General features: G+C 44.4%; 1 protein-coding gene across 1 annotated transcript in view; it reads left to right on the top strand.

Annotated features, from left to right (window-relative positions):
- TNMD (tenomodulin) overlaps nt 1–19511 on the top strand; it is a 221166-nt gene that overhangs the window by 127739 nt on the left and 73916 nt on the right. Inside the window, exon 5 of the mRNA XM_082264303.1 lies at nt 17429–17582. Within this exon, the coding sequence (XP_082120429.1) occupies nt 17429–17582 (154 nt within the window). The remainder of the gene's footprint in view (nt 1–17428; nt 17583–19511) is intronic.

Raw genomic sequence — 19511 nt, 5'->3', positions numbered from 1 at the left:
CAATAACTTTTGCGCAAACCAATCAAAATACGCTTATTGCGAATTTTTTTTACCAAACATAGGTAGCAGAAAACAAATTGGCCAAAAATTTTAAAAAAATTAGATTTTTACATTTTTTTGGGGGGGGGAATTTCATATAAAAAAATGTGAAAAATATTGTTGTTTTTTCAAAATAAACGCTCTTTTTTTGTTTATAGCGAAAAAGTAAAAATTGCACAGGTGATCAAATACCACCAAAAGAAAGCTCTGTTTGTGGGAAAAAAAGGACGTAAATTTCGTTTGGGTATGGCGTCGCACGACCGCACAATTGTCAGTTAAAGTCGCACAGCGCTGAATCGCAAAAAGTGGCCCAGACGTAAGACAGCAAAATGCTCTAGTGGTAAAGTGGTTAATTGAGCATCTGTGGGGCATCCTCATATGGAAAGTGGAAGAGTACAAGCTGTCTAACAACCACCAGCTCCGTGAAAAGATATAATAAAATATTTCCAAAAAATGTGAAGGGTGTGCTCACTTTTGTGAGATCCTGTACATCTCACAGAGGTCACATTGATACGTGTAAACGAGATATGGGGAGCATTCGATGTGCAGGGACATCATACTCCAGGCTTTTTTCCAATGTGTTTATTGAAGTTCGGAGTTCACAGGGTACACAGGGATCCAACGCGTTTCGGGGGAAAACCTCCTCCTTCATCAGGGCTGGTATACACATAAAAATGAAAACGCATCATAAACATTTCCTAAATAAAAGTGTTGACAATAAAATTAGAAGGACTTGCGTTAAAATTTCAAATGTTTACAATAAAATTCAGCATAATATTTATAATAAAATGAGGTGATGATTGGGTGAAGCATTAAAAAACTTTTTTTAAACAGGAAAACATTCTTCTAATGCTCCACCCAATCATCACCTTTGACATTTTATTATAAAATGTACGGGGCCACGTAGTCACCCAGCATATTTGTAGGCTAAGATACCATGGAAAGCAAGACACCGCCAGTGGATGAATCAAGCTAAAAAGCGATAAATGGTTATCTAGGCCACTGAGGTCATTATAAGAACAAATAAATCTTTTAACCCTCCCTCACTTAGTACTTTTGAGTGAGGTTCAAAATATTCATTATTCTATAACCACCAATGCAGTTTGCTTTTGAGCGTTTCTGCATGCTTTCTGCGATTTTGACGCAATTGTATCATGATTTTGACGTGATTTGCGTTCTTTGCATTCTTTAAAGGCACCTTTCTGCTATTTACAGACAGCAGAAAGGTGCTTCTTTTTTTCACTGGCAACACTTGTCGACACAGTGGCCAAACAGCAGGGCGCAGGGCCCAATTGTAAGTGAGACCTTTGCGACCCTGGTAGTTCCACCACTGCCTCCAGCACACCCTAACATCCCTTACCATTACATACATTCAGTGATGGAGATGCCGGAAGCAGGGGCTGACTGACAACTTTCAGCCCAGGGGGCAAGTACAAACCAGAGGCCCATGGTGCAGCGACTTGGCCCCCTCCAACTCTTTCTCTTCCCGCCCTCGTCCTGATCCCTATTCCAGGCTGAAGCTCCCCTCCAGGTACTCTCTACTCACTGGCCATATCTGGTTTTCCAACCTGGCCAGCAGGAGTGGTTGGGGGGAGCTTAGACAGCTTGGTCAGGGCTGGCCAGAGGAGGAGAGTGTCCAGTGGGGGGGTGGAACCGGCCTCTGCTCAGACACAGCTTACACCACCCATGCCGGGGTAGGGCTGCGCTCTGTTCTTGTCTTTATACCGCACTCAGTAGGTCAACAGTGGGGACTTTTTACTTCTCTTCACCAGAAATCCTTTAGGCATGTCTGTGGCAGAAGTGGTGCAACCTTTTTATGAGCCATCAGAGTGGGCTGAGGGGCCAGAGGCGTAACTAGAACCTTCAGGGCCCAGGTGCAAGAAACCATGAAGGGCCCCCCGGACCCCTGGCTGGGTCCCTTCCCTTCAAGCCTGGGGCTCTTCTCACTGATCCTGGGGCCTTTTACTCTCTTTATTATTGTTCCGCAGTGGGGCCCTTTCACAAGTTCTGCAGTGGGCCCCCTTCCTGCCATCTTGGGTCCTCCCCACAGTGGTGGAATGCCAGGGCCCGGTCGCAAGTGTGACCTTTGCGATCCTGGAAGTTCACCCACTGGCGTCATTCGTTTTTATTTTTTGGTATTTTAATTGTATTATTTTTTATCATTTTATTACAATGTCACTGACTATGACTCTGTCCATTCAGAAAAGGAAGGAGCTGGTAAATTACATATTTACCGACCCCTTCCTGGTTCTCTATTGTGACACATCCCCTGCAGCAGCCGGCAAGAGAGGGAAGGGAGCCTACTGTGGGGGGGTGGGGGACCAGGGGAGCAGCACAGTGGGCAGGGGGGGGGGGGGGTGCAGGGGAGCACACAGGGGCCCAGAGACAGCAGAACACAAGTGAACTGGATAGGAGGAGTAGCGGGGGCAGCATACAGAGGAACCAATCTCTTCCATTTTCCTCCTGCAGCTACAGGAGGAAAAAGGAGGACAGTGATTTCTCTACATGCTGTCCCCTCCTATCCAGGTGTACAGGGGAGCCGCACAGGCCCCCTGGAGCATGGGGCCCGGTTGCAATTGCAACCTCTGTAGTTACGCCCCTGAGGAAGAGATAATTTCCAGAGATAAAACTATAATCTTACCACATTGTTTATAAACATTGTACAGACACTAGATAGAGGAATACAAAGTATCCCTGTTTATAAACATTGTTCAACCCCTGTAGTTACGCCCCTGCAAGGGGCAATTGCCCCCCTGGCCCAGTCCTCCCCTGGCCTGTGTTCCTGCTGAAATAAAGCCCTGACTAAGATTTAGCGAATGAAAGGGGCAGATCAGGGGCAGCTGATGATAGATGTCCTCCAGCCGAGAAACGGGACAGGCTATATTTTACTTTCTGCAGCTTCTAATGCACATGGTGAGAAGCTCACAGTGTGCGGTGAAATCAGAGGAAGCCATTTCAGTCCAGGAGAGAAGCCAGTACAACTGTGCAAGACTGTTCACCTTTAAGTATAACAAGGCTTTGTTGCATACGGCTTGCATTTTTATTTTATTTTATTTTTTTTCTTGTGGCCTCGAACATTTTGATAAATACAATCATTTGTAATATACAGTTTGTATAAGAGTTTATTTTCTGTGAAAGGACCATTTTCCACTGTCAGCTGTTATGCTTTAAATAATAATGATTTTCAGCGTGACAATGAAATACGGGAACATTGTGTCGCTCTCGTAAATACGGTCTGAGACGGGTAATTGCCCTCAGATGTCACAAACAAGGAATACAATGCGCTTATTGTGCTCCGTGTCTGCAAAACCGCGGGAGTCAATCGTTCTGTTTCTTGTTTGCTACAATTGTACTTTTGGGTAGATCTCAGGTCCGGCAGGTCCGTTAAATGACACTTTTCGATATTTATACCGGAGAACCTCTTTAGTATTTACCGAGCCTGCCAACATTTCACAGCAAGAGCCGGAGGAGCCGAAAAATAAACCTGACATTTATATTGCTAAAGTATATATTATCATCCTATAATTACTGTGACTCTGGAAATATACTCCTTGGCTCGGGTTATTTGTAGTCATAACTGACTATTCTCAATTATAAAACCAATTGAAACATTGAGACAACCTCCTGGGATAAAAAGGGGGCTTATTAAAGTGGACCTGGTAATATTGCCCCCAGACTAGCACTTAAATATAAAGACATTTACAGAGGAACGCCATTAGCGCAAAGCGGTGCTTTTGACACGCGGGTTAACTGACAACTGAACTCTGCAATGCACCATTCTAAAAACTGATCATACGTGTTAAAAATCTGCATTTTTTTTTTTTGGCTAGAACATTACTTAGAACCCTCAAACATTATACATTTTCTGAAAGGCCCTGGAGAATAAAATGGTGGCTGTTGCAATTTGTGCCAAGCACATTTGTGTCCCCCTCAGATTCCCAATGCACAGGCGCTTTACATTTTTTTTTCCTATTTATTTTATTTATTTATTTTTTTTTTTAGCACTGTTTTTTAAAAAAAAAAAAAATCTGATCACTTTTATTGCTGTCACAAGCAATGTAAACATCCATTGTGAAAGTAATAGGCAGTGACAGGTGCTCTTTATGGAGGGATTGGGGGTCTAAAAGACCCCAAACCTCTCCACTACACTTCAATGTATTCAAAATGTGGAAATCTGCATTTTTGAATACCGACAGGTTTTTCTTTCAACCACTTAAGCCCCGGAAGATTTTACCCCCTTCCTGACCAGGGCCTATTTTGCGATTCGGCACTGCGTGACTTTAACGGACAATTGCGTGCTGTACCTAAACTAATTTGACGTCCTTTTTTTCCCACAAACAGAGCTTTCTTTTGGTGGTATTTGATCACCTGTGCGATTTTTTGATCATGCGCTATAAACAAAAAAAGAGCGTCAATTTTGCAAAAATAACAATATTTTTCACATTTTTTATATGAAATTCCCCAAAAAAATGTAAAAATCTAATTTTTTTAACATTTTCGGCCAATTTGTTTTATGCTACATATGTTTGGTAAAAAAAAATCGCAAAAAGCGTATTTTGATTGGTTTGCGCAAAAGTTATCGCGTTTACTAACAAAGGGAAAGATTTTTGTCATTTTTGTTGTTTTTTTTTAACGCGTAATGGCGGCGATCTGCGATTTTTTTTTTTTTTTGCGGTACTGAAACATTGCGGCCGACAGATCAGACCCTTGACTGACATTTTTGACACTTTTGGGGTTACCAGTGACATTTCTACAGTAATCAGTGCTATACATATGCACTGTTACTGTAAAAATACACTGGTAGAGAAGGGGTTAACTTTATTTGAGAGGGAGGGGTTATGTGTGTCCCTAGGGGTGTGATTCTAACTGTGATTGGCTGTGGCTTGAGGTGTAGTAGAACCTATGATCAGTGTTTCTACACAGGGGAGAATGACAGGCGGTTTTGTTTACATTAGCCGTCTGACTTTCTCCCTCTGCGGCGACGATCGCAGAGTGACCGGCGGACATCGGGCCCGCCGGTCACACGCGCGGGGGGGTCCGTGACCGCGCGGGAGCGCGCATCCGACGGCGCGCGGGAGCTCCCCAGAGCCTCACAGGCTAGTGACGTATATATACATCACTTTGCCTGTGAGGGGATGACCGCCGCAGTATATCTACTTGCGGCGGTCGGCAAGTGGTTAACTCCACTTTTGTGGGGGAAAAAAAAATAGCAAATAAAGATAACAATACAGCGTATACAATTGTGACACAAATCATATTGTAATTGAATGATATTAAAAATTACCTTTCAATCTGCAGCTGTTGTAATTTTCTGAAAATGCAATATGGCCGCCTGGAGGTGTTCTGTACACAGAATGTATACTGACCACACCCCCAGAAACATCATTTCCTGCTTGTGTGATTGGCTCACCAATTTTCCCAGAAGTCTGCACTAAAATACAAGTCAGATTTCTGGCATCCCCTGCAACAAAAATGTCATTTTTGGTGAGATATTCCCAATAGGAACACGCCTAAAGGGATGCAGGCCCAGCAGATTCCCTCATTAGAGCCCTGCAGCTGCCACAGCTGATAGATAATTATGAAACCACTCCCATTAGACCCACTCAGCACAGAGGAACAAACAATGATTTCTTCAGAATAAAAAAAGGTAGGAATCTGCAACAAAGTTTGTTAAAATCCTTGTAATGTACAGAGATCACCCAGAGGGGAATGTTTTTTTTCGCAACAAAAGTGGAGTTATGCTTTAAGTGGTTAAATTTGTATGCAGTCAGGCAGGCCTTTACAACTACAACATGAAGGTATAACTAAAGGAAATTGAACAAGAAAACTGTATATTGTATGGCCAGACTAAGTCAGGGGGTGCTTTGCACCTCCCAAAAACACAAGCAAACTAGGGATCCACCGATTATCGGCAAAGCACCGATATGCACTTTCCCCGATATATCGGAATTGGCCACCAAGGTTACCGATATTGCCGATATTTCGGGAAAGTGATTGTACCGGAGTGATTCCTGCAGCTAGAGGCATCACCCCAGTACCGGCGTCCATAGCTGACAGTTGGCTGTCTTGTAATGACAACCGATGCGGCTGAGAAGCCGCTCGGCTGTCATTACAAGGAGCGGGAGGGGACGTCCCCCCTCCCTCCTCCCGCCACCTTCCGCAGCTCGCCCGGGTCTCCCGCCCCACCAGGAGACCCGGGCAACCAGCCTACACAGCCACCGAAAAGAAGACCCGATCAAAGCCGCATTCGGCTCTGATCGGGTCTCCATGTAAAAATCCGGAAGTGATGTCATGACATCACTTCCGGGTACTCGGCGCCAAATTAAAAAAGATTACAGCATTCAAAACAGCCAAACTTGGCATTTTGAATGCTTTTAAGTGCAGAGGAGGGGTTTGGGGTCGTTTAGACCCCCAGATCCCTCCACAACAGTACCTGTGAAAAAAAAAAAAAAAATCTTTTTTTTTTTTTTAATGTCCGAAAATATCGGCCGATACCGATATCCGATGACCGTCCATAGCCAACGTTGGCTGTCTTGTAATGACAACCGATGCGGCTGAGTAGCCGCTTGGCTGTCATTACAAGGAGCGGGAGGGGATGTCCCCCTCCTCCCGCCGCCTTCCGCGGCTCGCCCGGATCTCCCGTCCCACCGGTAGACCCGGGCAACCAGCCTGCACGGCCACCAAAGAGAAGACCCGATCAAGGCTGCATTCAGCTCTGATCGGGTCTCCATGTAAAAATCTGGAAGTGATGTCATCACCTCACTTCCGGGTACTCGGCGCCAAATTCAAAAAAATTATAGCATTCAAAACATGTCAAACTTGGCATTTTGAATTCTTTTAAGTGCAGAGGAGAGGTTTGGGGTCTTTTAGATCCCCAGATCCCTCCACAACAGTACCTGTGAAAAAAAATAAATACATTTTTTTGTAAATGTCCGAAAATATCGGCCGATACCGATATCCGTTGACCAAAATATTGGTATCGGCATTAAAAAAAAACGATAACGGTCGATCACTACTTCCCAAAAACACAAGCAAACCACTTGCTTTTACCTCCCTTGGGAAAAGTTCTAGTTGTACTGCAAGTTCATAGGCCCATTACTGAAAAAAAAAAAAAAGAATTTCTCTAGAAGTAGACAACACCCACAAGTCAGTACTATGACATCTGGTCACATATCACGGCACATTTTGTATACTTCATTAGCAAATGTTTTGCAGGGCAGAACTATTAGAACTCATCAATTATAAAATGTTACGGGCTATTTAGGCTTATGCTATAAAGAATATATGTGAACGCTCTCATCTGAGAAAACAGGTTCCGATTGGCTTGGAGTGAATATAGAAAACGGCACCCTATGGCTTCATCTCGGAAGATTGTCACCCGTGTTAATTATTCGTAAGTAAGAAATTACATGCCAACTGGCACCGAGTCTAAGAACCCGTGTGTTCTCTGGAATGGTTCCATGTTCCTTGGCAGTGTTCAAGTGAGACTTTTGGAAACAAGCGACAGTGAGTCTCTACACTGGACATATGGCTTGGGATGCTACTGTTTATTGATTGACAAGAACATTCCCAAGCGCCTGGTTGTCTAATAAAAATAATGCAACTCAAAATTGAAGAGTTGATGGTGCTTGACAGGAGACTGACAGCTGTAAAGCATTGCTGTGGTTTCAATGCAGTGAATGTAAAAATATGTTTACGCAGTTACATAGTCAAAAAAGAAAGAAGCCACGTATCCATCAACTTCATTATTATGACAAAGGATGTGGTTATGGTCCACAACAGTGGTTGCCAACTTATGAGCTAATGGAGGCCTCCAAGGTGATCCCTGACATCACCACATCGATAGTTTCAAAAAACTATTCGATGGGAACCTTAAAGACCACAACATACAGGGGTATACAATGTACAACATACAGGGGTATACAATGTACAACATACAGGGGTATACAATGTACAACATACAGGGGTATACAATGTACAACATACAGGGGTATACAATGTACAACATACAGGGGTATACAATGTACAACATACAGGGGTATACAATGTGCAACATACAGGGGTATACAATGTGCAACATACAGGGGTATACAATGTACAACATTCAGGGGTATACAATGTACGGTTAACAGCAAACACACACACACACACACATCATAGGTTGAACTAGATGGACTGGTGTCTTTTTTCGACCTCACAAACTATGTAACTATGTAACCAAAGAGCCAACAACTGAGGACTTGGTTGTCCTTTTTTCTTTTTGCTTAACCCCTTGGCGCTGGCTCCTTCAGGCCCTTTAACCACTTAAGCCCCGGAAGATTTTACCCCCTTCCTGACCAGGGCCTATTTTGCGATTCGGCACTGCGTGACTTTAACGGACAAATGCGCGGTCGTGCGACGCTGTACCTAAACGAATTTGACGTCCTTTTTTTCCCACAAACAGAGCTTTCTTTTGGTGGTTTTTGATCCCCTGTGCGATTTTTTGATCATGCGCTATAAACAAAAAATTAGCGTCAATTTTGCAATAATAACAATATTTTTCACTTTTTTTTTATATGAAATTCCCCCAAAAAAATGTAAAAATCAAAAATTTTTAACATTTTCGGCCAATTTGTTTTATGCTATATATGTTTGGTAAAAAAAAAAAATCGCAAAAAGCGTATTTTGATTGGTTTGCGCAAAAGTTATCGCATTTAGTAACAAAGGGAAAGATTTTTGTCATTTTTGTTGTTTTTTTTTTTTAACGCGTAATGGCGGCGATCTGCAATTTTTTTTTTTGCATTACTGCGACATTGCGGCGGACAGATTGGACCCTTGACTGACATTTTTGACACTTTTGGGGTTACCAGTGACATTGCTACAGTAATCAGTGCTATACATATGCACTGTTACTGTAAAATGACACTGGCAGTGAAGGGGTTAACTTTTTTTGAGAGGGAGGGGTTATGTGTGTCCCTAGGGGCGTGATTCTAACTGTGATTGGCTGTGGCTTGAGGTGTAAGAACACTGATCAACGGTCCTACATAGTAGAACCGTATGATCACTATTCATACACAGGGGAGAATGACAGGCAGCTTGTTTACATTAGCCACCTGTCTTTCTCCTGCTCTAACGGACGATCGTGAGTGACCGGCGGACATCGGGTCCGTCGGTCACACGCGCGGGGGGGGGGGTCCGTGACTGCGCGGGAGCAGGAGCGCGGGAGCAGGAGCGCGCCTCCGGCGGCGTGCACTCGCTCCCTAGACCCTCACAGGCTAGCGACATAGCCCTACGTCGCTTTGCCTGTGAGGGGCTGACCGCCGCAGTAAATAGTCATGCGGCGGTCGGCAAGCGGTTAAAGACCACAACATACAGGGGTATACAATGTACGGTTAACAGCAAACACACACACACATCATAGGTTGAACTAGATGGACTGGTGTCTTTTTTCGACCTCACAAACTATGTTACTATGTAACCAAAGAGCCAACAACTGAGGACTTGGTTGTCCTTTTTTGCTTAACCCCTTGGCGCTGGCTCCTTCAGGCCCTTTAAGGGGTTTGGATTGCTGGGAGGTGGGGTGAGGCTTATGGCCATGTGACTGCCATAATTGAGTCGCTGGTCACTGTGCCGGGAGCGTGAAGGGTGTGCAGCTATTGCATGCAAATATGCGGCCGCTCGGTGCCAAGGCCAAGCCACTGAAAGGCCTGTGTTCGGCGCCAACAGGTAAAAAGTAGTAGCCAATAGAGCAAAGCCCCTTTAATTAGAAAAGTGTCTGCCCAGACAGAGGCAAGACTAAAACCTTCAGGGCCACGGTGCAAGAAACATGAAGGGCCCCCCGGACCCCTGGCTGGGGGCCTTCCCTTGAAGCCTGGGGCTCTTCCCACTGATCCTGGGGCCCTTTACTCTAGTTGCCGGGCCCTTTATTATGGTCTTGCAGTGGGACCCTTTTACAAGTTCTGCAGTGGGCCCCCTTCCTGCCATCTTGGGGCCTCCCCAAAGTGGTGGAATGTCAGGGCCCGGTCGCAAGTGTGACCTTTGCGATCCTGGAAGTTCACCCACTGGTGTCAGTAGTTTGTTATTTTTTGTTATTTTAATTGTATTATTTTTTATCATTTTATTTTATTTTTTTAGAATGTCACTGACTATGACTCTGTCCATTCAGAAAAGGAAGGAGCTGGTAAATTACATATTTAACGACCCCTTCCTTGTTCTCTATTGTGACACATCCCCTGCAGCAGCCCTCAGGAGAGGGGAGGGAGCACAGTGGGGGGGGGGGGACCGGGGGAGCACACAGGGGCCCAGAGTCAGCAGAACACAAGTGAACTGGATAGGAGGAGTGGTGGGGGCAGCATACAGAGGAACCAATCTCCTCCATTTTCCTCCTGCAGCTACAAGAGGAAAAAGGAGGACAGTGATTTCTCTACATGCTGCCCCCGCCGCCCCTCCTATCCAGGTGTACAGGGGAGCCGCACAGGCCCCCTGGAGCATGGGGCCCGGTTGCAATTGCAACCCCTGTAGTTACGCCCCTGTGCCCAGAGCTCTTTAGGACACCAGCTGGTATCCCCTTTAATAGACCCACAACTGACTATAACTAGGCACCAGAGGAAGAACACAGGAAATCTGTAATGATTCCTGAGAGAACAACAGTCTGACGTGTTTACAACAGCAGACCACTGTTCTCGCTCCACGGGGAGCGATCGTGGGTGTCCAGCGGCAGTGGCGGCCCCCGGCCCCGTGATTTAGCTTCCCCGCTGTGTAGCCTCCAGGATCGCTCACGTGAATCGCAGTACAGGTACGGCAATTCGCGCAGCCGAGCCAGCCTGCCGCAGTATATATGTGGCGGGCAGTCGGCAAGCGGTTAAAGCAAAAACTTTGGAGTTTAGGTGATGCTCTTTATTGGCTAACCTAAGTTATTGAAGATAGCTTTTAATATTATGTCTCTTTAGCTAAGCCATAGGGCTGTGCAAATCCTTTGTTGCATATTATATGTCTATTTGTGCATAAGGATCAAATATTAAAAAATTAACAATTTGACCTCCAGAAGGGTGGTGTTTTTGGCCATTTTTTGCTATTCAGCACCGCGCTTATTGGTAATTGAGCAGTCATGCAAAACTGTACCCAAAACAAAATTTTTATTTTTTTCCACACAAGTAGAGCTTTCTTTTGGTAGTATTTGATCCCCACTGGGTATTTTTCCCCCCTTTTTTGTTATATAAATACAATTTTGAACAAAAAACTATATTTTCTACAAAGTACTAATATAAAACATATACAATAAAATCTAATGTCTTTATATATTTTGGCCAAAATGTATTCTGCTAAATGATTTTGGTAGAAAAAAAAAATCCCAAGAAGTATACTGTATATTAATTGGTTTGTGTTAAAGTTATAGTGTCTACAAACTATGGTGTATATATACTGGAATATACGCAGCTTATAAGCAGCTCTAACTTTCTGCCTGCCTATCACATTTCTAGTGTGACTGTGATAGGGTAGCGGGCAACTTAGGGACTGGCACTAACTTACACCGGCTGGGAGGGACACTAACTGACACTATCTGATGTGGCTAGTGACACTAATACAGTGATCTGTGATTATATTGTACACTGTCACTGCAGGGCTGGCCCAATACATTGTGCTGCCTGGGTCCGAGAATGAAATGCTGCCCCCCCCCAAAAAAAAAAATTTAACGCCCTCCAAGAGGCCCCCACATTCTATAGGACTATGAAAGCAGTCAGAGGGTTGTGAGTGAGTACGGAGTGACAGCAAAAGCAGGACAGAGCAGTAGACACTGGGCAGATGAGCGCACCAGGCTCTCTCCTGTCTATAGTGCCACAGTGCCCTGCAGTGCTGCGGGCATGGTACAGGAGAATGTAGGGCTGCGGACATGGTACAGGAGAATGTAGGGCTGCGGGCATGGTACAGGAGAATGTAGGGCTGTGGGCATGGTGCAGGAGAATGCGGGGCTGCGGGCATGGTACAGGAGAATGTAGGGCTGTGGGCATGGTGCAGGAGAATGCGGGGCTGTGGGCATGGTGCAGGAGAATGCGGGGCTGCGGGCATGGTACAGGAGAATGTAGGGCTGTGGGCATGGTGCAGGAGAATGCGGGGCTGCGGGCATGGTACAGGAGAATGTAGGGCTGTGGGCATGGTGCAGGAGAATGCGGGTCTGCGGGCATGGTACAGGAGAATGCGGGCATGGTGCAAGAGAATGCAGTGCTGCGGGCATGGTAGAGGAAAATGCGGGTCTGCGGGCATATTACAGGAGATGCAGCGCTGTGGGCATGTACCAGTCCCGCAGCACTGCATCTTCTGTAGTATGCCTGCAGCCCCGCATAATGGCAGGTAGTGTGGCTGTGTGTGGAGCAGTCTCACTTACCTGTTCCTAAAGGGCGCCTTAGGATTTAAAAATGGCGCTGCCCGGCGCCAAAAAAAAAGGTCCACGGCCGGCCTGACATGCACACTGCGCATGCGCCGCCGCCACTCGGTAAAGTCCGTACATGTTCGGCTATTCCCGGAAATAGCCGAACTTTTACAGGCTTTTCCGAGCGGTGGTGGCGCATGCGCAGTGTGTATGTCAGGCCGGCCGCGGACCTTTTTTTTTTTTTCAGCTAGCCAAAGAAGAGAAGAGGCGGCCAGGGGCCGTCCCTCTCTAAGTGCCGCCTGGGTCCCCTGGTCCCACCGGGACCCATGGTAGGGCCGGCCCTGTGTCACTGTACTAAGGACCAGAGTGGTCAGGAAGGCGATAACATGGGTTAACTAAAAGCTCTTTCCACCACAAATGCAGTAACAAAGTGTGCAAACCTATGGGAGCTAATTCAGAAAATAATATTATGTTGGTACTTATTAACACCTCAACATATTTCCAAGTTCGCATCCCACATTTATGGCAATTTGTTGGCACAATTGTGGTCAAAAAGGAACTCTATTCCACATACTATGGTCTTGTCCCCTATTAACTAACTATTGGTCAAATATATTCAAACTCAAATCCTTTATATTGGGAGTAACTATCCACTGATCCTCTGATCGCGATATACAGTATCTCACAAAAGTCAGTACACCCTTCACATTTTTGTAAATATTTTATTATATATTTTCATGTGACAACACTGAAGAAATGACACTTTGCTACAATGTAAAGTAGTGAGTGTACAGCTTGTATAATTGTACATTTGCTGACCCCCGATCTCTCCATAAAGAGTACCTGCCCTTGCCTATTACTGTTACAAGGGATGTTTACATTCCCTTTGATAGCAATAAAAGTGATCAGTTTTTTTTTTTTTTAAACAGTGCTAAAAATAAAAAATGTAATAAAATAAATAGGATTTTTTTTTTTTTTAAAGCGCCCCTGACGCCGTGAGCTCGCACACGAAAGAAAACACAAATGTAAGTCACGCCCGCAAATGAAAACGGTGTTCAAACCACACATGTGAGGTATCGCCAGAGCTGGAGCAATAGTTCTAAAAAAAAAAGACCCGCTCTTTAACTCTTATCTGTCAACTGTTAAAATTTTTTAAAGCATCGCCTATGGAGATTTTAAAGTACCGTAGTTTGTCACCATTCCACAAGTGTGTGCAATTTTAAACCGTAACATATTAGGAATCTGTTTACTCGGCGTGACATCATCTTTCAAAAATATACAAAAAATTTTTATGCAGTGAAATGTATTTTTTCCTAAAAATACAAATTGCATTTTAAAGACCGCTGCGCAAATACCGCATGACAAAAAATATTACAACGACCACCATTTTATTCTCCAGAGTCTTTGCTAAAAAAAAAAAATATATATATATATATATATATATATATATATATATATATATATATATATATATATATATATTTGTGTGTGTGCGTGTATATATATATAATGGTAATGTTTGGGGGTTTTAAGTAATTTTCTAGCTAAAAATACTGTTTTAACTTGTAAACAATGAGTCAGAAATAGGCTTGGTGCTTATGCTTAAGTGGTTACAAAAAAAAAAAAGGAAAGATTTTGTTACTATTAGTATGCAAGCTGTGATGTTATAAAAGTTACATTTCCCTTTCAATGTGCAGTCCCCTACCATCATCTGATACTGCCAAAGCAATGCTAATTTGCTGCGCATGCAATAATGTTTCTTAGTTTGTAGACTGGGTTTTCCAGAATTCTCATTCTCCTGCTTCTTTAATTGGCTCACTACCTATTCCAAATCACTACTCAGAACTAGAGGTAAATGCAGAAATTCCCTGCAGTATCTTTGGGTTTACTGCACTGAGTGTGCTGCACATTTATTCTGTTACCACACTGTGATTGATAGGGTAATTCTGTTAAAAAAAAAAATACTCTCACTGATTAAATAAAGATGTGACCAAGCACACTGGCATGTACATCAACATCAACATGATAAGTGCGGGTAAAGAGCTGCAACAAAAATTGGTAAATTACTTACAATGTATCAGGGGCAAACTGGCAACTATCGGCCCAGGAGGCCAGTGCAAACTAGAGGCCCATGGTGCAGCGACTCAGCCCTCCTCTCACTCCACCTCTTCCTGACCTCCTCCTGACCCCCATATTAGGCTGAAGCTTCTCTCCAGGTACTCTCTGCTCACTGGCCGAATCCAGGTTCCAGACCTGGACAGCAGGGGGCAGTTTGGGGAGAGCTGGGACAGCTCGATTGGGGCTAGCTAGGGGAGGAGATTCTCCAGTGGGGCATGGAACTGGCCTCTGCTCAGACACAGTTTACACCATCCATGCTGGGGGGGAGGCCCGTGCTCTGTGCTCTGCCCTTGTCTTCATCCCACACTCAGTAGGTCAGTGGCAGGGACTTTTAACTTCTCTTCACCTGGAATCCTTTAGGCATGTCTGTGGCAGAAGCGGTGCAGCCTGTTTATGGGGCATCAGAGCAGCCTGGGGCCAACTGCCCCCCTTCCCCCTGGCCCAGTCCTCCCCTGCAATGTATACAAATGGAGCTGCTGGTGTTAGCCCCCGTTCACACTAAGGCGACCTGTGAGGCGACCTGGTCACCTCACAGGTCGCCGTAGGTCGCCTCCCATAGGGAAGCTGTGGACCCGTTCAAATAGGAGCGACGCAAGTCGCTCCAACTTAGAAAAAGGGTCCGGAGCTTCTTTGGGGTGACCAGGAGGCCACCGCCATAGGCTTCAATGTTATGAAGTCCGTGGCGGCCGCTCCGAGGTCGCGGCGCGCTGCTCGCACCGTGACCTCGGAGGTCGCGGTGCGAAGTAGCGTCGCCCCTATGTGAACGGGGCTTTAGAGGGAGGAGGCACTATTTGTTTATGTATATATGTATGTTAAATATTCTTTTGGACAAGTTTGTGTTTTACATTTATGTCTTTTACAATGTTACTTTGTATCTATCTCAGTGAACAATGTTTATAAACAGTAATACTTTGTATCCCTCTATCTAGTGTCTGTACAATGTTTATAAACAAAGTTAATTTGTATCCTTCTACCTCCTGTCTGAACAATGTTTTTATACAATGTTGCTTTTTATCTCTGTATCTCCTGCCTGATTAATGTTGATAAAATAATGTTATTAAGAAAAATAGTGCAGTGCTAAAAATGTGTGAGTAAATGTGCACGAAGTAAAACGTGAACAATCAAAACAAAATGCAAAAAATCAAAGTCTAGCATGTCCATAAAGTGTAAACTGTGACTTGAAAAAGGTGTTGACTCCAGCATGTGAAATAACTGCAACAAACGATAAATCCCACACCAAAGGAATCAAGATGTGCTCACCAGATGGTATGGACCCAAAGTACTGTACAGCAAATGGGTCATACGCGCTGTATATGTAGATGTCCTCGGTACCGAATAGGCAGGAACCTCAGCAGCGTCTCTGAGCACATCTTGATTCCTTTGGTGTGGGATTTATCGTTTGTTGCAGTTATTTTATATGCATGCTGGAGTCAACACCTTTTTCAAGTCACAGTTTACACTTTATGGGCATTCTGGACTTTGATTTTTTGCATTTTTTTTTTTATTGTTCACATTTTACTTTGTGCACATTTACTCACACATTTTTAGCGCTGCACTATTTTTCTTAATATTTTGATCACCATCACTGTCAGTTGGAGTGTTAGCAGCTTTTTATTGTGTTTTACTTTACAGATTAGTTTTAAGTTAGCGCAGTTTATTCACATATTTTTCACTATAAACAATGTTACTTTGTTTCTCTCCATGGCTCCTTTCACACTAATGGTCCGATTCCGGTCCACCTCTCCATTGTTCAGGTGGACACGATCGGAGCCTCCATTCTTCTCTATGGAGCAGCAGATATAAAAAGACTTGTGTTCATTTACACCCACCAACCTCCAATCCAATCCACTAAAAACAAACAGAAGGGGATCCGTTCCCCTCAATCTGAGCAAATCAGGTCGGGCGGCATTCGGGTGTAAATGGACAGCTGGTCTGTCTGCATCCAACTGCCCATAGAGCAGAGCCGGATGCTGACCATGTCCATGTCTGCTCTGCCAAAGTGGAGTGGACACAGACCTGTAATCCACCCGCTCTGCTCTCCCCAGCGGGGGGATCAACTGACAAATCTCCCACTAGACAAGCAGAGTCCACAGTGCAAGGTCATCTAGAGCCCAGGGCGAGCATGCCAAATTGCACCCCCTCCCCCCCAAGATGTATATGCATTATGTGTTAACCCCCCCCCCCCATAAAAATCGAGCACTAATCTGCATACACACATCTTTGCCCCCCCCCCCTCCCAGCTTAAATCCTCTCTCACTGTATGCACCCAGCACAAATCACCCTCCTAACACAAATCATCTACATCTTCTACCCCTCAATTCCTCTCACCCTCCCACTCCAAATCCCCCCCACATGAATTCCCCTTCCCCCAATATTTCCCATCATAGCACAAATCCCCCCCCCCCCAAAGTTCTCCTCTTCTTCTCCTAGCACAAATATCCCCTAATCATTCCAAATAGCATAAATCCCCCCAACCAAAAAAAAAAAAAAATTCCCCTCCAAGCACAAACCCCTTCTCCTACCTTTTCTAGCACAAACCTCCAAAATCTCTCTCCTAGCACAAGTCATGTTCCCCCCTCCCAACACAAATCCCAGCAAATCACCTCACAAAATTTCCTCTCCTGGAACCATTATTACCATCAACCACCCCCAAATTCCCCCCCCCCAATCTCCTTGAGGTGCCCCCTAAACTCACATGACATCACAGTGTCCAAGGGACACCCCTCCTGCCCACCCCTTCTCCCGGCACTGAGAGCCCACCCCCCTGTAAAAGGGGCCTATCTCCTGTCTGATCAATGTTTATAATCAATGTTACTTTGTATCTCTCTACCCCCTGCCTTTTTCAATGTTTATAAACAATGTTACTTTTTTCTTTCCCATCTCCCATCTGATCAATGTTTATGAACACTGTGCATTTTATTGCAGGAAGGTGAAATCACTACAACCATCTATGAACAGTCCGTGTTCTGGGTTCCTGCTCAAGAGCCGATACAAGACCGAGAATTCATGAAAAATTCCAGAATCTCTGAAATCTGTAACAACGCATCTGTGCATTGGATTTATCCTTCATCAGCTACAGGTATGACGGGTAGGGATGAGCAAAATTGAAAGATTTTATTTCTCCAAAATGTTAGTGAAAATCCGGAGATTTCTGTAAATTTGTAACCATTTTGGCAGTAGTAGAGTATCATACAGTGTTATCTATTGTTTAAAACCGAAAGTATGGCGTTTAAGTGTCTTTATTGGCTAAACTAAATTATTTAAGATGCAAATGTAGCTCCCTCTGACCCCTGGAGGCAGATGGAGCACCCCAGAGACAGGGGAAGTATGCATCAGGGTGTAGTCCTCCCAGTAAGCATCAGGGTGTAGTCCTCAGGCAATAGTGGAAAATGTGTACAAATAGGCGCTGGTCACTTTTAGATGCAACACAAAACTCAATTGACTCTCACTCAAAACTCAATTGAGACAAGGTAAGAGCACAGGACAGCCCCTGGACTACTAAATGGGTTAGGGTACAAAAGTGCAAAAAAAGTTTAAGAGTACTTATGGTCTTCACAGGAATAGAACCTACTGAATGAAAAGCACTCATTAAATCCGCTGCCAGCACCCTGAGGAGAAGACACCATACTCCAGTGAGGTCCGAGCTTCACATCCAAGCTTCTCCAGCCCCTCATCACATCCTCCATGGCTTCTCAATCCTCAGGCTTTTTCCCAGCCTCATGGTCACTCATGATCATGATCAGTCAGCCAAGCCCCCCCCCCCCCCTTCCTTGCAGGTGGCCCAAGGGGAAACTGATTACCCAAGGTCACTCCCAGAATATTTATACCTTCTCTCAGCATGCTCCACTGGTAATAGACCTCCTAGTGGTTGGCCAAGGAGATATAAATATTTTTAAACTGATAAGTGCAGCGCTCACACTATTTCTAGAGACACTAGCAACACCTCGTGGCAGCAGTGGGAAACACACAGAACTTAGGAGAAACCTAAGAAAGTTGAACTATCAAGTCAGCTAAGCTTAACACCACTAAATTGAAATGAACACATGGCTACACTAACTTTCAAGATGCTTTGAAGATAAGTTTTCCAGAATGTAGCATATAACTAGGGATGGGCATCGCAAAAGTTCGGAATCAAACAGCAAACCCCATTGAAGTCCATAGGACCAGAACTGGAAAAATCTTAAGTGGCCATTTAGAAGGCTTATATGCAAGCAATTTGGCATACAATGGGTATGGGGGGTCCGGGTACTGCCCCTGGGAACATGTATCAATGAAAAAAAGTTTGTAAAAAAAGGTCATTTTTAAATGAGCAGTGATTTACTGGTGCTTAAAGTGAAAGCATCCAAATGAGAAATAACAACAAAAATGAAAAATTGCTTTCAATATAGTGCCTGGGGGGTCCCCTTAGTCTACCTGTAAAGTGTCACTTCTGTACTGTGTATAGAAGCTGCTGCAGAATTATTTGTATTTATAAAGCCAAAAAAAGGACATTTTCCCTGCAAGCTTTCTTTGTTTTGTAAACAGCTTGGGGAGCCAGTCTGTATGATGAGGCCACAATGTAGTGCACTGGGAACAAGATTAGAGATTTTTTGTATAAATTCTGATGTCTCTTCAACAGACTTTAGTTAGAAGTAACAGGTGCAGAAAAAATTGTCTTTGAGTGTCGAAGGTGCCTTCACACTGTAACTCTATAGAGGTACTCTTAATGAAAGCAAGAATTGCCTTGTTTTAAAAAATTTAAATGATATGCACCTGTCAAACCGGTTCAGAATAATTGGTCTTTGTGTGTTAACTGTGTTAACTGTGCCCATGAAACTTACACCAAAAAAATTCTTCCAGATGAAATCAACACCTACAACACTAGGCAGCCTAGAAGTCTTGCATACATTTCAAATCCTAAAACCACTTAATCAGTGACATCGGCATCAGGGGCTTCATAGCTGCTGGTAATCCAGGACTGATTCATTTTGATTAATGTCAGATGGTCCACGGAGTCTGTGGACAGACG

This window comes from Pelophylax lessonae (assembly GCF_965119305.1).
Source record: "Pelophylax lessonae genome assembly, chromosome: 7".
Lineage (NCBI taxonomy): Eukaryota > Metazoa > Chordata > Amphibia > Anura > Ranidae > Pelophylax > Pelophylax lessonae.
This window is presented reverse-complemented; position numbering and strand designations above follow the sequence as displayed.